The sequence below is a fragment of the Schistocerca nitens genome, chromosome 2 (genome assembly GCF_023898315.1).
Source record: "Schistocerca nitens isolate TAMUIC-IGC-003100 chromosome 2, iqSchNite1.1, whole genome shotgun sequence".
NCBI classification, from domain to species: Eukaryota; Metazoa; Arthropoda; class Insecta; order Orthoptera; family Acrididae; genus Schistocerca; species Schistocerca nitens.
In genome coordinates, this window is record NC_064615.1 from 415,080,306 (window position 1) to 415,097,802 (window position 17,497).

The 17,497-nt window shown below is 37.7% G+C and overlaps 1 protein-coding gene across 4 annotated transcripts in view; it reads left to right on the forward strand.

Moving 5' to 3' along the window:
- Window positions 1–17,497, forward strand: part of LOC126236280 (NADPH:adrenodoxin oxidoreductase, mitochondrial) — a 67,305-nt gene that overhangs the window by 14,832 nt on the left and 34,976 nt on the right. For all 4 annotated transcript variants that reach the window (XM_049945441.1, XM_049945442.1, XM_049945444.1 and 1 more), the window contains exons 4-5: window positions 1,884–2,099; window positions 12,427–12,619. In XM_049945441.1, coding sequence (XP_049801398.1) covers window positions 1,884–2,099; window positions 12,427–12,619 — 409 coding nt within the window. The remainder of the gene's footprint in view (window positions 1–1,883; window positions 2,100–12,426; window positions 12,620–17,497) is intronic.

Here is a 17,497-nt window from a genome sequence, read left to right on the forward strand (position 1 = left end):
TGTCTTCTAAATGTTTGTGAGTTGGGCAACTGAGGTGGGATGTGAATATGTGGATGTCCTCTACATATTTGTGAGTTGGGCACCTGAGGTGGGGTGTGAGTACCAGCCCAATATTCACCTGAATGGATGTGGGAAACTCGTCTGGGCACTCTGGCCCTTGTTATTAATCAACTAGGCAAATTCGATCTGGGGCTAACACCTCCCCAAACCCCAGAAGCGGCATGCTAACAGGTGCAGCTATCCAGGTGGGTCTTTTGTAAAAGCTGCTACTGCCACAATTCTACTAAAAAGCCACTGTTTATCTATTATTGTGATCTTTAATTTTTATGCAACAACAGTTGTGCAACTGACAGCAGTGTTTTATCCTTGAATTTATAACTTGTACGTGAAGAGGCCAGTAACATATGTTTTTAATTTTCCTTTCATTTTATAGGATTACAGATCTATTACTCTGTGTATGATGGATGCTTTTTGAACACCATTGAACTAGAATATCGAACCTTCTCCCCCCCCCCCCCCCCCCACTAGTTTCTACGTAAGGAGAAAAAGACTACTTGATAGTTACTTTTGCTGTTTTGTACACTGGCTAAAACTGGTTATCTAAATGAGTTAGTTCTTCACTTTATTTGCATTTCTTAAGAGGCTACTTCCATAAAGAAGACACTGAACCAACAGTCGTAGGCCTGCCTGTTCAGCGATCATCCACACTGTGTGTGAGCCAGTTGCATTTGAGTGCTTGATTAGTAACTTGTGTGTGTTGTCAGAGAACACTGTAGGTTCTGAAGAGTCCTTTAAAGTAATGGGAGATCATTGGTGCAGGTTAAGAACAGTACTGGGTTCTGAACTGAACTTTGTGGGCTTCCGTTCTGGGTTGAATTTTATTCCTGTGTTGCAGTTTATGCATGTGACTCTCTTTTCCCATCTAAGACACCATACAATACAACACGGATGCTACTAATGCCATCAGATTTTAATTACCCACATAGAATTTCATTGTCCCCATTCACAGGTCTTCACAAAGTAACAAAACATTTATGTCAACAGGATAATGTTTGTTGCAAGAACATATATAGCTTTCTCTATAGAGGATTTTTTTACAAAAGACAAATTGAGAGGCAGCTGGCAAATCATGCTGTAAAAAATGAATCAGTACTGTTTGGTAGGCCATCAGTGTTATCTACTGATATTTTCACGTATCACACAATTCAATTTGGATTTCCCTCAAATATCTTTATGTACAAAAATATGAATAAAACAAAGCTGGATGTAAAGATTAATATTTTGTACTCGTATTGACTCAAATTTGTTTTAAAACAAGTTTTCAGACTGTAAACAAGGAGTTCTGCAAATCCAACTATATATTCAATAAAATAATGTAATGAAAATGAATTTATGGCCTTCAGTCTCATATATTCACATTTTATTATATTATTTTATTATATGTCCTCTCCGACAACTGCTTTTGTCAGTACTTGCAACAATGCTTGCGAGTTTAACAGTATCAGACTTTTGGTAAACATATTCAAGTGCCACCAAAATTCTTGTTCATTCTGATTAGATTATGTACTCAACCTCTAATAGGATATCTAAAGTAAGAAGCTATATTGTTTTTTTTTTTTTTATATACATCAGAAATACATGAACTGAATTGTGACACATCTCATTAATTTTGTAGAACCACGTTAGACATTTGCATTGATATTAATGCCAAACCTGTGTGAAGTGTAGCTTCTATAAGATAAATTGGAAACATTAATTATTTTCCTTCTGACATCATTGCCCATAACGCAGATCATGAGTCACACACTGCATTACAGTTTGTTACGACATTTACATCTCATAGAATTTTTATAAACATTAGTAATTTTTTGTCTCTTTGACAGGCATATGGAGCAGATGCTGACAGAAAGCTTGATATACCTGGTGAAAATTTATCAAATGTGCTATCAGCTCGGGAATTTGTTGGTTGGTACAATGGGCTACCATCGTGCAAAGATCTCTCAGTCAATCTTGATACTGAGGTAGCTGTTGTTGTTGGGCAAGGGAATGTCGCTCTTGACGTGGCTAGGATTTTGTTGACACCTGTAGACAAATTGAAGGTAAGAGAATCAAATTTATATTACTTAAAGAGAATTATAGTAGATACAGTCAAGTTCATCTTCAAAAGACAATTTACACCTATGACAGACAAACATTTTATACTTGTGAAAACTGGTCATTGGAGAATCTTGTTAATTTTGAGAAAATAAGCATTATAGTATAAACTAAAAGCTTTATAAATGGAACAGTCAATAAAATAAAGGCAAAACCACTTTGAGCCTATTCATGAGAAACATTTTAAAAAATTAAGACAGCAACAAATGATCCCAGAAACTCAATTAACAATTCCTGGACGTAGTTTTCCAAATTATTATCTGCATTTTTGGTCCCACTTTCTACATACACTTGGTCTTCCTTAGTTCCTTGGTAGGGACGTTTTTTTTCTCTCTTAGTGTTCAAAATGTACCAAATGTAGTAGCTTTCCAGCCTCACTCTATATTGTGACACTAAACACAATGTAATATAGTTGTTGTGTTCTTGTGGTATTCAGTCCAGAGACTGGTTTGATGCAACTCTCCATTCTACTCTATCCTGTGCAAGCTTCTTCATCTCCCAGTACCTACTGCAACCTACATCCTTCTGAATCTGTTTAGTGTATTCATCTCTTGGTCTCTCTCTACAATTTTTACCCTCCACGCCGCCCTCCAATACTAAATTGGTGATCCCTTGATGCCTCAGAATATTCCCTACCAACCGATCCCTTCCTTCTAGTCAAGTTGTGCCACAAATTTCTCTTCTCTCCATTTCTATTCAGTACCTCCTCATTAGTTATGTGATCTACCCATCTAATCTTCAGCATTCTTCTGTAGCACCACATTTTGAAAGCTTCTATTCTCTTCTTGTCTAAGCTATTTATTGGCCACATTTCACTTCCATACATGGCTACACTCCATACAAATACTTTCAGAAACGACTTCCTGACACTCAAACCTATATTCGATCTATAAATCTATACTCAATGTTAACAAATTTCTCTTCTTCAGAAACGCTTTCCTTGCCATTGCCAATCTACATTTTATATCCTCTCTACTTCGATCATCATCAGTTATTTTGCTCCTCAAATAGCAAAACTCATTTACTACTTTAAGCACCTCATTTCCTAATCTAATTCCCGCAGCATCACATGATTTAATTCAACTACATTCCATTATCCTCGTTTTGCTTTTGTTGATGTTCATGTTATATCCTCCTTTCAAGACACTGTCCATTCCATTCAACTGCTCTTCCAGGTCCTTTGCTGCCTCTGACAGAATTACAATGTCATCAGCGAACCTCAAAGTTTTTAATTTTTCTCCATGGATTTTAATTCCTACTCCAAATTTTTCTTTTGTTTCCTTTACTGCTTGCTCAATATACTTATTGAATAACATCAGGGATATGCTACAACCCTGTCTCACTCCTTTCCCAACCACTGCTCCCCTTTCATGCCCCTCGACTCTTATAACTGCCATCTGGTTTCTGTACAAATTGTAAATAACCTTTCGCTCCATGTATTTGACCTCTGCCACCTCCAGAGTTTGAAAGAGAGTATTCCAGTCAATATTGTCAAAAGCTTTCTCTAAGTCTACAAATGTTAGAAACATAGGTTTGCCTTTCCTTAATCTATTTTCTAAGATAAGTCGTAGGGTCAGTATTCCCTCACGTGTTCCAACATTTCTACGGAACCCAAACTGATCTTCCCCGAGGTCGGCTTCTACCAGTTTTTCCATTTGCCTGTAAAGAATTCATGTTAGTGAAACCTCCTGGCAGATTAAAACTGTGTGCCAGACCGAGACTCGAACTTGGGATCTTTGCCTTTCACGGATAAGTGCTCTGCCATCTGAGCTACCCAAGCACGACTCACGCCCCGTCCTCACAGCTTTACTACTTCCAGTACCTCGTCTCCTACCTTCCAAACTTTACAGACCTTCTGTAAAGTCTGGAAGGTAGGAGACGAGGTACTGGAAGTAGTAAAGCTGTGAGGACGGGGCGTGAGTCGTGCTTGGGTAGCTCAGTTGGCAGAGCACTTGCCTGCGAAACGCAAAGGTCCTAAGTACGAGTCTCGGTCTGGCACACAGTTTTAATCTGCCAGGAAGTTTCATATCAGTGCACACTCCACTGCAGAGTGAAAATCTCATTCTGGAATTCATGTTAGTGTTTTGCAGCCGTCGCTTACTAAACTGATAGTTCGGTAATTTTCATATCTGTCAACACCTGCTTTCTTTGGAATTGGAATTATTATATTCTTCTTGAAGTCTGAGGGTATTTTGCCTGTCTCATACATCTTGCTCAGTAGATGGTAGAGTTTTGTTAGGCCTGGCTCTCCCAAGGCTGTCAGTAGTTCTAATGGAATGTTGTCTTCTCCCCGGTCCTTGTTTCGACTTAGGTCTTTCAGTGCTCTATCAAACTCTTCATGCAGTATCATATCTCCTATTTCATCTTCATCTACATTCTCTTCCATTTCTATAATATTGTCCTCAAGAACATCGCCCCTGTATAGACCCTCTATATACTCCTTCCAACTTTCTGCTTTCCCTTCTTTGCTTAGAACTGGGTTTCCATCTGCACTCTTTGATATTCATGCAAGTAGTTCTCTTTTCTTCAAAGGTCTCTTTAATTTTCCTGTAGGCAGTATCTTTCTTACCCCTAGTGATATATGCCTCTACATCCTTACATTTGTCCTCTAGCCATCCCTGCTTGGCCATTTTGCACTTCCTCTCGATCTCGTTTTTTAGACGTTTGTATTCCTTTTTGGCTGTTTCATTTACTGCATTTTTATATTTTCTCCTTTCATCAATTAAATTCAATATCTCTTCTGTTACCCAAGGATTTCTAATAGCACTCGTCTTTTTACCTACTTGATCCTCTGCTACCTTTACTATTTTATCTCTCAAAGCTACACATTCGTCTTCTACTGTATTTCTTTCCCCCATTCATTTCAATCATTCCCCAATGCTCTCCCTGAAGCTCTCTACAACCTCTGGTTCTTTCAGTTTATCCAGGTCCCATCTCCTCAAATTTTCACCTTTTTGCAGTTTCTTCAGTTTTAATCTACAGTTCATAACCAATAGATTCTGGTCAGAGTCCACACCTGGAAATGTCTTACAATTTAAAACCTGGTTCCTGAATCTCTGTCTTACCATTATATAATCTATCTGAGACCTTCCAGTATCTCCAGGCTTCTTCCATGTATACAACCGTCTTTTATGATTCTTGAACCAAGTGTTAGCTATGATTAAGTTATGCTCTGTGCAAAATTCTACCAGGCGGCTTCCTCTTTCATTCCTTACTCCCATTCCATATTCACCTACTACATTTCCTCCTCTTCCTTTTCCTACTATCAAGTTCCAGTCACCCATGACTATTAAATTTTCGTCTCCCTTCACTATCTGAATAATTTCTTTTATCTCATCATACATTTCATCAATCTCTTCGTCATCTCCAGAGCTAGTTGGCATATAAACTTGTACTACTCTGGTAGGCATGAGCTTCGTATTTATATTGGCCACAATAATGCATTCACTATGCTGTTTTTAGTAGTTTACCCGCATTCCTATATTCCTATTCATTATTAAACCTACGCCTGCATTACCCCTATTTGATTTTGTATTTATAACCCTGCATTCACCTGACCAGAAGTCTTGTTCCTCCTGCCACTGAACTTCACTAATTCCCACTATATCTAACTTTAACCTATCCATTTCCCTTTTTAAATTTTCTTACATACCTGTCTGTTTAAGGGATCTGACATTCCACACTCCGATCCGTAGAATGCCAGTTTTCTTTGTCCTGATAAATGCTTCCTCCTGAGTAGTCCCCGCCCGGAGATCCGAATGGGGGACTATTTTACCTCCAGAATATTTTACCCAAGAGGACGCCATCATCATTTAACCATACAGTAAAGCTGCATGCCCTTGGGAAAAATTACGGCTGTAGTTTCCCCTTGCTTTCAGCCGTTCACAGTACCAGCACAGCAAGGGCGTTTTGGTTAGTGTTACAAGGCCAGATCAGTCAATCATCCAGACTGTTGCCCCTGCAACTACTGAAAAGACTGCCAGCTGAATTACGTCATTGAAATATTTATGCTTGTTTATTATCACCAGGGATACATATTCCATGGATTGACACAGTGATTATTTTGCTCTCTACTGACTTGATTACAGTAACCTTATAAGCCCAACAATAAGTACAGTTGTAAAATAAAAATGTTTATACAGTAATAATACAATGAATTCATAATAATCCATCCACATAAAATTACAATTGTTAGAAGTAAATAGCCTAATGACATAAATAATAATGATCATATGTATGCAGAGTGTTTGATCACACTTAAGAAACATGAGCCGCTTATGATGATAAATTATCTGGTAAATTTACATCTACTAAATTATCAACTGAACAAAAAGAATGATACAACAAAAACAGTTTTAATTTAGATTTGCAAAGGTAGTGCAATTTCTGAGGCTTTTGAGCTCTGTGGCAAGTGAACTGAACATTTTGGTGCTACCATATGTGGCACCTATCTGCACCAACAACAGTTGTTTCCTCAAAATGTTCCTGCATCTGGACCGTGATGAATGACTTTTAGAGTTGTTTTCGTAGAGATTAAGGCCTGTAGTTACGAAACACATAAAAGAGGATAGGTACTGAAAAGCACCACTAAGTATTACCAACTGTGCAGACAGTTTGCAGCAAGAGATTCATTGACATACTCTGCCTATAATTCCAATTAGTTGGTTTTGTAAAATGAAGATCATTTGTCAATAAGTAGAGTTACCCATGAAAATGAGAGCATATGGTATTATAGAGCTAAATAAGTGAAGTTAGCTGCCTTTGTTAAAAACTAAACATCAATGTGTGTACTTATTGCAAAAGTACTTGAGCTTAATTTCTTAACAGTCAGCAGCAAGAGTTGTCCCCCACTGATTCTGCTGTCAAGATGGTTGCATACTCTCTATTGTTGTTGTTGTTGTTGTTGTTGTTGCTGTTGGTTATTGTATATCATTGAGATTTGAGGATCTTGGTTTGGAAGCTCCCATGTCTGTGTAATGTACTGTACAAAATGGGTGGAAAGATTTTTCATTTACACTATTGATGTTCAGTCACTGGAAACAGTAACAACTACAAAATATTAGTGTGCCTCTGGAGTGATCTAAAGTGGAATGACCACATAAAACTACTGTAGCAAAAATGAATGCCACACTGAGAGTCAGTTGGAAGACTTCTAAGGAAACTAATTCATTCACAGAACAAGTAGCTTAGGTAACCCCCTTCAATGATTTTTTAAGTGTTTCTTGTCAGTTTAGTCCGTAACAGGCAAGTTCAATAGAGGAGATAGAAAAGATGAAAAGAAAAGTGTTTGTTTTGCCAGGGATTCACTTAGTAATAGTGTGAGAACACCCCACAGTTGCTCATCAAACGACAGTAGAAACACTACAAGCAAGACAAGATATGATGCATCACAAAGACACTTACTTTTAAAACCGTGAGAGATAGAAGCCAAGAAGGCCCAGACAACATATAATGTCCTTCCATGTACAGCGCGTGGAATAATCACATTTAAACTCATGTGTAACCTTACTGATAATGGTTCTCTGAGTGCTTCATTCACAAATGAACAAATGGAACAGAAAGGAGAAATTATACCTGAACTACAGTCAGTTGCACACCATAAGGTGGCTTGTATAGTGTAGAAGCAATAGGGATTGGGGGGGGGGGGGCTAAGTCATTATTGTTACCATGTTACAGAATTGTTTTCTGGGATAACAAAAGTTAATGCTGCATTGTATTTTGTTCAGAATGGCCTAAAGTTTTTCAAATTGCTGCTACAGGTACACATAAGGGAAAGATGGAACCTATGGAAAAACACTACAGGGTGTATAATATTGTGATTCTTGTTTTGTCCTATCCTCTGCTATCTCTCTAGACTCGGAGTCTTGATTAAGTTTCTCATTATGTCTTGAAAAAGTTTGTAGGTCCTCCCTCCCTCTCCTCTTCCGCCCCCCCCCCTCCCCCTTTCCCCTTTGCCCGCCACCACCACTTTTTCCTTTCTCTTCTAGATGCCACATTTCAGGCTAGTGGTTAGATGATTTACCTGTATTAGTTTAAGATGAAGTTATGTTTTACAGTACTCCTTCCTGAATGCTTAGAGACTACGAATAATGAACAATTTTTCCCTATTTCCATTGGCAAAAAATACAGGGGCATTCAACCATAACAAATACTTGAATATTTTTTGTTGTGGCGTAACAAGCTAGCTACGCCACACTGAAGTAGCCGAAAGGGCACACGTACACACACGCCGACTGGCGCGAAGTCTGGAACAGGATTCGTAATGAATGTGATAAAGAAAAGAACGTAGCTACTAGAACACTTAACTTTTATATCGTCCTTTGGTATACAGCATTCTTGATGATACAAGTGAGACTATCTTGAGATACATGCAATGGTACAAATGGCGCCTTGCTAGGTCGTAGCCATTAACTTAGCTGAAGGCTATTCTAACTGTCTCTCGGCAATTGAGAGAAAGGCTTCGTACGTGTAGTCGCTAGCAATGTCGTCCGTACAACTGGGGCCGAGTGCTCGTACGTCTCTCGAGACCTGCCTTGTGGTGGCGCTCGGTCTGCGATCACTGCCAGTGGCGACACGCGGGTCCGACATGTACTAATGGACCGCGGCCGATTTAAGCTACCACCTAGCAAGTGTGGTGTCTGGCGGTGACACCACATTTTTAATACAGTAGTAAACGTGAAGCAGTTACTTTCATTAGTCCAACAGAAAAGGATAACAGCACTGTTTTGTTTCCCATAAAACCTTTTTTTCTAAGTTTATGTTCTACCTGATGTTTCTGTTAACTTTTCAGCTTGCCACCAGCTGCATTGCTTGAATACTGTGTTTTTTATTCATTAGTTTGTTTCAGGAGTATGGGATTCAAATTTCAGTGCAGCAATTATGAAGCAACATCTTTGTGATGCATTTAAAACTTGGCTTGCATTTTTGCAAAAAATTGGAATTGACATCTCCTCTAACTTTATAGGACTACCCTGTAGCTATTTTTCTTATTAGGCAATGATGCAGGCCATATTTCCAGAGATACTTAAATATTCTGTAGTAATATCCATCTGTAAAATTGGAGATCAGAAAATCACCCCTAATTACAGACCCATTTTACTCCTTCCACTCATTTCAAAGGTTTTTGAGAAAGTGGCCTATGATAGAATACTGACTCATTTTTCTGAACAAAACTTATTTTTGTGCCTGTCAGTTTAGCTTTCATAAAGGGTTCTCCTCAGGGAAAGCTGCTCAAGCCCTAGCAAATGAAGCCCTGACAGAGATAAACAAGAAAAATTATCCTCTTGTTATATTCTGCTACCATGTCAGACCTTGGAGTCAGAGATGGAGCTTGATAACCAAAAGCAGAGTCATGCTGATAGACTGGAACCATGCTGATAGACTGGAACATACTTGAAGCTAACTTCAGAATGTTGTTGTTGTTGTTGTTGTTGTTGTGGTATTTGTGGTATTCAGTCCTGAGACTGGTTTGATGCAGCTCTCCATGCTACTCTATCCTGTGCAAGCTTCTTCATCTCCCAGTACCTACTGCAACCTACATCCTTCTGAATCTGCTTAGTGTATTCATCTCTTGGTCTCCCTCTACGATTTTTACCCTCCACGCTGCCCTCCAATACTAAATTGGTGATCCCTTGATGCCTCAACACATGTCCTACCAACCGATCCCTTCTTCTAGTCAAGTTGTGCCACAAACTTCTCTTCTCCCCAATCCTATTCAATACTTCCTCATTAGTTATGTGATCTACCCATCTAATCTTCAGCATTCTTCTGTAGCACCACATTTCGAAAGCTTCAGAATGGGGAAACATAATGTGTGGAGTTCAACAGGTATCACTATTGTGTCTGCTCTGTGTATACAAATTACCTTCCTGTGACTTTAAAGAGTAGCTCTGAAACTGTAATATTTTCTAATGACAGTAGCGTATCAATCAAGAGTCCAAATTCAGCGTTACCTAACATTGTTCACATTACATCTGAACGGCCCTAAAACTAGTTCACAGCTAATTAAATCCCAGTTTCTTAAGGAGTCAAATTATGTACTTACAGGCAAGCAAGAAAGACCTGCTAGGACAGGAAGTAGGCATTAACAGCCCTAAATTAAATGGAACACACTATAAAATTCCTTCGAATACTAATGAAGAACAAATTAAAATGAGATCTGTTCAGCATGTTTGGCTCTTAGAATTATTGTGTTGACTTACAGACAAGAATCTTGACTTTTTCTGTATATTTTCAGTCCTTGTTGTCTTATGAAATTACCTTCTGGGGAAGAGTCCAAAGTAAATTAGGTACAATATATGTTCAACCAAAATAGTCTGAAAGAATATTGTGTAAATCAGAAAACAACATGTTATGCAGAGGTCTCTTTAAAGATCTTGAAATTCTTTACACTCATGTCCCAGTACATTTACTCCCTAATTTTTGTAGCTGCTGATAACAAAAAATCAAATTCAACTGAACTTTGATATGCACAATCACAACACAAGACACAAAAATGATTTACATATAGTAAGAAAAGTTCTGGCAGAATGTAAATAATTTAGGAATAAAGAAGACCACTCACTGAAAAGCAGGAGCATACAGTTGTTGACAGACACATAAAAGAGAATGAAAACTTTTTATAGCTTTCAGAAGAAACCCTTTGACAAGCTAAAGCACTCCCTCCCTCTCTCTCTCTCTCTCTCTTTCTCTCTCTCTTTCTTCTGAAAGCTAGCAAAGTTTTCATTCTTTTTGGGTATGTCTGTAGACAACTGTACACTTCTGGTTTTCAGTTGAGTGGCCTCCTTCACTCCTAAACTAGTTACAGAAAAGGTTTTCATGCAGACTTTGCTTTCTTATCTAGGGTTCAGAGTGGAGTTATGTCCTCTGGTTCAAAAGTTCAACAAGCTCCTGTTTAACATGAAAGGCGCGGGGGGGGGGGGGGGGAGTTCAAAATACCTGTCAGTTCAAAAGAAAATTAAAAATGTACCTCATTATCCACTCCTACAAATTATCTGATGATCTCTATTTAAGAATTGAAAATTTCTGTTAGCTTCATAGCAAGTCAAAGTGTTCATTGTAGAGCTCATAACAAGTAATGGTGTATTTTAAACAGACTTCTGTATTTTCAGATGATGTAACTATTTTAAAAGCGTGTACTCAAGCAAATATTAAGCTACTAACAGGAGATAAACTGTAGAAACAGCTTTATTCAGAGTAGCAGTTTTATATCTAATTTGCTATGCAAAATTTAGCAGGTGTAAGTTTAAAAAGTATTAAACATTATAGTGATAGTTTATTGTTAATGCGGCATATATGATGGATTGTCTTATGTTAATTTGTTATTTATACCGTGACTCACTCCAGATCTGTGGAAGCTCTCCTTTCTGATGGAATATAGAACTCAGTGAGTGAGGGATTGAATGAAAAGAAAAAACAATGTATCAATGTTTCATTTATTTTGTTTCCTTATTTGACATGCTACTGTAGAAGAAAAAATTGCTGGAAAATTAAAGATAGCGTACATGAAATTTCAAGAATAATGTTATGGAAAGGTCAGGGGTAAAGGTAGGGGAGTGAAAGAAATATTGTTTTTCATAATGATGGTGGTAAAGATGATACATACTGATGAATAAAAAGATTGTTAATATATTCTTAACATTGTCTACCCACTGACTAAGGTGAAAATATGTATTTAGGCCTATGACCAATTCAGCTTAGCTTCTTTTTTATTAAAATTTGGACCTACTGTATTTTATCTTATGCAGATAATCATGGTATTTAATATGATGTAGTAAATCATGAATGTAACACAAATTAATTGTATGAGACAAGGCAACTACACACCAAGTAAAGGGATCATAGAATAGTGTGTGTGTGTGTGTGTGTGTGTGTGTGTGTGTGTGTGCATTGCCCTTGATGTCAACATGAAGCAAAGAAAACAAACATTCATGCAGTAAAAGTTCTAATAATATACAAATTAAGTATATAAATTTAAATCAGTTGCCTTTACATGCATTAAATCTAATTATTTTCTCTTCTCACCTGTATTCGCTAAGGTGGTAAGAATAGCAGCCTGACAGCTTCCTGTATTCTATTACATCACAAATGCTGGAAGTATTAGAACCATTTGGGAGCAAAATTGGTCACACTAAATGCCAAGCACTTGAGACACCTGGTGTCACAGTACATCAGCCTTGTGTATGTAATGGCACTTATATATAAAAAGATATCATCTCCAAATGAATATGCTATGGTTTAATTATTTGTTTACTTTATTTTGCTACCTTTCAGCTGACAGATATCACTGAACATGCTCTTTCTGCATTGTCAACAAGTAGAGTGCGTCACGTTCGTGTCATTGGCAGGCGTGGTCCTATGCAGGTGGCCTTCACAATTAAGGAATTTCGTGAAATGCTCAATCTTCCAGGGTGCAAGACAATTATGGATCCTACATGTTTCACAGGAATTCCTGACAAGATTCCAGGTCTGTTCTATTTTATTGCATTGTGGTGACTTTACTGTCGATACTGATGGATAACAAGAGGCAAAGGAAAGCCCCTGTGTGGAAAATACAATTGAGGAAATTGTAAAATTACAAGGAGGTGGAATAGCTGGCCACACAACACCCCTCATTCTTTGCAATAGAGGGGTTCCTCTCAGCATGGAGTCTGAGTGACCTGCCCCTCCTTTCTGATCTTCCCCTGTCAATCCCTCTTTCCACTTTGATGAAGGAAAATATAAATTACCAGAGCTAGGAATAGCATTTTCTACTAATAGTATTTGCAATTTTGCCTCCTGAAGGTCAGTACTAGCCAGCCATTCTCTCTCTTTGTAGCTTAACAGTTTTCTTAATTCAAATTTCCTCCCGAGAAGGGCCAATAAGTAATTAGATTTAGTACACCATTGAGCTAAGAGAGTCAGTTGCATTACACAGCAAAATATGCATCCTTCCAGGTACTGACACACAAGTGTAATTTGGAACAGACGTGACTGAAACAAGAAAGCAGCCAAAGCTTCAATTCATAATGGAATAGGGCATCAAGTTCGTGATCATACATGCACCACCTTTTCTCCTCTTTGGCTAATTTATGGCTAAGCAAAACTGGTGGTTCCCAGTAGTGGTCTATACATTGATGCAACATGGCTTTCTTGGTGATCACAGATGCATTCCTTATAGTAACTAGCGGCAGCAGTTGTGGGTATGCCAAAAATGCAGCTCCCAATATAGACCTTTTCACTTCATTAAAAGCTGTTATCATGTGTGTAGTGCAGCCTCCAGTCTTGGTGAACCCTTCAATAAGTTGTGAATCAGTGCAGTTTTTTTATAGTTTGCACAAAACATCATTAGGAATCAGTTCACCAAAAGATCCCCATAATTCCCGTACTGGATTGTGGAAATAGTTGAATGAATTCCACTAGCTGATTTACTGGTCTGATGCCCTGCAGTTTCATGCCACGCCTCTGGAATCTAACTTCAGAGCCCCAAAAACAATTGATTTCTAGTCCATGTTCTTTCAGTTTGATTATCAGTTGTTGTAAATGTTTGAGATGTTTCTCTTCTCTCATTGACATCACCAGAATGTCTTTGATATGGAAATAGCAAAAACCTAAACTTTGTATTATTTTGTCCATGTACCTCTGAAAAGTATTTGTTGTGTAATATAGGCCAATTGGCATATGTGTAGATTTAGCAATGCCTTCAGCTGCAACTAGGATTTGATAATGAGCTCTGACCAGATTGAGTGTGTAACGTATTATTGTACAACATGGATTCACTGCAAAAATCTTCAATATGGGGCTCTGGGTAGTGATTTGGTACTGTTCTCACATTCATTTATCAACAATCTCAATATTGTGTTGATGTCTTTAGGTACCACATGTAGTGGTGAAGCCCGGCTACTCTTCCCTTGTTCTATCATTAATGCAAAGCTTGTTTAGTAGCTTTCAATTTCTCTGCTGTTAAGCTCTGTGACTTTGCATGCACTGGCAATCCTGGTTTTGTGATTATATGGCGATCCATCATGTGTTTTACAGATGCATATATATATATAACTGGCAAAGCAGATCAATAGAGAATGTATTTCCAAAAATAAATGTCTGTGTCAGAAATCAGGTAACAAACCATAAAAGTTGTTAGAAATGATAAAACACTGTACAAAATTTTGGTGCAGTCCAATAGTCCAAAAGTAATGTGAGACTGCAAAAAGTCACAGCTAACACACTCACATTTGAGAGACAGCGTGGTGTAGTGTGAGTCTGGAAACAGGCAGATATAGTCACAGGCAGGTAGTGTATTGGAGCCATCACACAAGAGCAGACAACACCTGAGTATTCACAGCTGGCGGGATGTACTGACCACAAAGTAAGCCACAGCAGATAATTGATGGGTACTGCGGGATGCTTTCCTTTAGCGGCAACATTGCAAGGCAATATGTGGTGAGAGGAAGCAGACATTGTTGAAACTGAAAGGCTGTAAATTAATACACAACCACCACATGAGTACTGAAAAAGCCATATTATAGGCAATGGCACCACATGAAAGAGAAAAATGAATTGAGATGGCACATTTAAAAACCTACACTGTAGGTGTGGAATAGTACCTTATCTGGAGATGATGGAAGATGTAGATGTACCTTTTATCTTAAAAAAATTATAACTTCAAATCACCTTAAGCAGTCATAGCAAACAAAGTGTCCATTATCGTGCCTTAACAGCAGTATTGTAAGACAATATTAAGTGTTTTATAAAAGCAATATAATATGGATAATGAGTGGGAATGTCAATTATGATGATTAAAAATGCATTTAAGTGCATATTAATTTGAAAATCAATATGTATAATGGTAGTATAGGGTAACAAATCAGAGTAGCTTTCTGTAGACGTATAATTCTCCTCAGCAGTTTGGTCCCATAGGAACTTACCACAAATTTCCGAATTTCCTTTGGTTTGAATAGTTAATGGAGAAAATGCTAATTTTACCCTGTCATTATAATGAGACGCAAATAACTCACAAACTAAGTACTCCAACAATAAACCAATGTCACCACCTAAAGCTGGTGAAGTTCTAATTATATTTGATGTATAATACAATGTGGTAGTAAGAAATGTAATATAATCTTTTTATTCACTGAAAAGTCTGTTCATAACCCATGACAGATATTGTGCAAGATTTACCTTTAAAAAGCCATCGTGTTGGCATAGTTCGGCATGTCCAGGGTATCGGTGCATAAGAGTGAATTATGTAGAACTTGTATATGTACTGTTTTTGCAGTATGATGTACAGTAAATGCAATTTTGTGATCTTTGCAATGACAGATGGAAGGCTATTCTGGGGTGGTGGCCATGCTGGCTAGGTTCAGTATGTCATACAAGTTTGTTGAAGGGAGATCTGTGCAGCATTTTGATCATGATCAGAAGCTTTTGAAATTTTAACTGAGAACAGCAGCATACTGTTCAGGATTTGATGAATTCGTGATTGATCTCACAGATAAATCTGTCATTGCATTCACAGTAGTTAAACAAATGTGAAACAAACAATTTTATTTACTAAAAGTACCCATTTTTCCAAGTGTACCCTGCCTGCAATTGTAGTTATTTGTGTGGAAGTTACCTGAATACTAATAGAGCAGTGAGATGTATATGTTGCCATCCTTAGACACCTACAAAGCCAAAATTCTTTAAAAATTGGTCATACACTTTATTAAGCCACTTTATGTGAAGTATGTGTTAGATTGTAATAATTAAATTGATGATTACTTTATGCCTCTGGATCTTTCCTACCAACTGATCCCTTCTTTTTGTCAAGTTGCGCAATAACCCTCTTTTCTTCCCAGTTCAATTCAGCAGTTCTTTGTTAATCGTTTGATCTACTCATTTAACCTTAAGCGTTATTCTGTAGCACCACATTTCAAAAGTGTTTATTCTCTTCTTGTCTATGCTGTTTATTGCCGACATTTCATTTCCATAAAAGGCTATGCTGTAGATAAATACTTTTGTAAAAGACAACCTAACACCTAAACTTAACAATGAAAATAATCAATTATTGATAGTATAATGTAAATGGACAGATAAAAAAAAAAAAAAATCTACTCACCAAGCGGTGGCAGGGGACAACACACACAAAAGGATTTAACTTTCACAAACTTTTAGAGCCAGTGGCTCCTTCTTCTGGTGGAAGAGTTGAAGGGGAAGGAAGAGGGGTGAAGGAAAAGGCCTGGAGTGGTTTAGAAAAGTTACCCAGTTTTCTAAACTGTACCCCTTTCCCTAAACCTCTCCAGTCCTTTTCCTTCACCCCTCTTCTTTCCCCTTCAACTATTCCACCAGTAGAAGGAGCCACTGGCACTGAAAGCATGTAAAAGTTAAATCCTTCTGTGTGTGTGTGTGTGTGTGTGTGTGTGTGTGTGTGTGTGTGTGTGTGTTTTCCCCTGCTGCTGCTTGGTGAGTAGATTTTTTTTATCTAACATTTAAATTTGTATTCAATATGGAAATACCTTTTTTTCCACAAATTTTTTTCCAGTCTGATTTAAATGTATGGTAATATGTCGAGCTATATCCATAGGTCTCCAATACCAGATTCATATGCAGCATGCAGGTGAATACTGTATGCTTTTCATCTAGATGGGCAGCTGCAATGTTCAATGATATGTCCACACTCGTATTGCAGAAAACCTAAATTTTTAAACTACAGACCAAATAACATGTCTTAAATTTCCTTGACATATATGTTTCATATATCAGACTCTTTAGAAAGATGTGCGCTACAAAATGAACATATTTTTGAAAAATCGATATTTTTTAACACATTGACTGCCATGGTATAGTTGGGTTAGTGACCCCTTGGGGCCATTTACTTTTTTTCAATATCCTGCTTTAGTTTGCTCCAAGTTAACTTATTAAGTGCAAATAAAGTGAAAATATGGCATTTTAGTACCTTTTTGAAACTTTTTTGTGTGAGTTACATATGATTCACATGGCCCCAGAGTAAAGGTACCAAGTGTGTCATTTGCTGTGTCGCTAATAATTGTAGGTTTGTACTCCTGTCAGTTTTTCATTCCACAGCATTATTTGTGTACAGTTCCATTATTGCTTCCCTGCAATTGTTGCTACAGTCTTTATTCAGTGCTAATTGCTTCATAACAAAGTGATATTGTGGCAGAAGATTATGTCACGTAGAAGTTATGAAGATGAACAAAGGCATGTACAGCAGCTTTTAGATGAAGTTGTGGACATAAGTGATGGAGATTCTGTGTCTTTATTTGGTGATAGCTCAGATGAATTTTTACCAGAGGAGACCAGAAGTGAAACCAGAAATTCTGATGATGAAATCACATCAGTGAAGGTAGGAAGAAGAGTTTTATGTCCA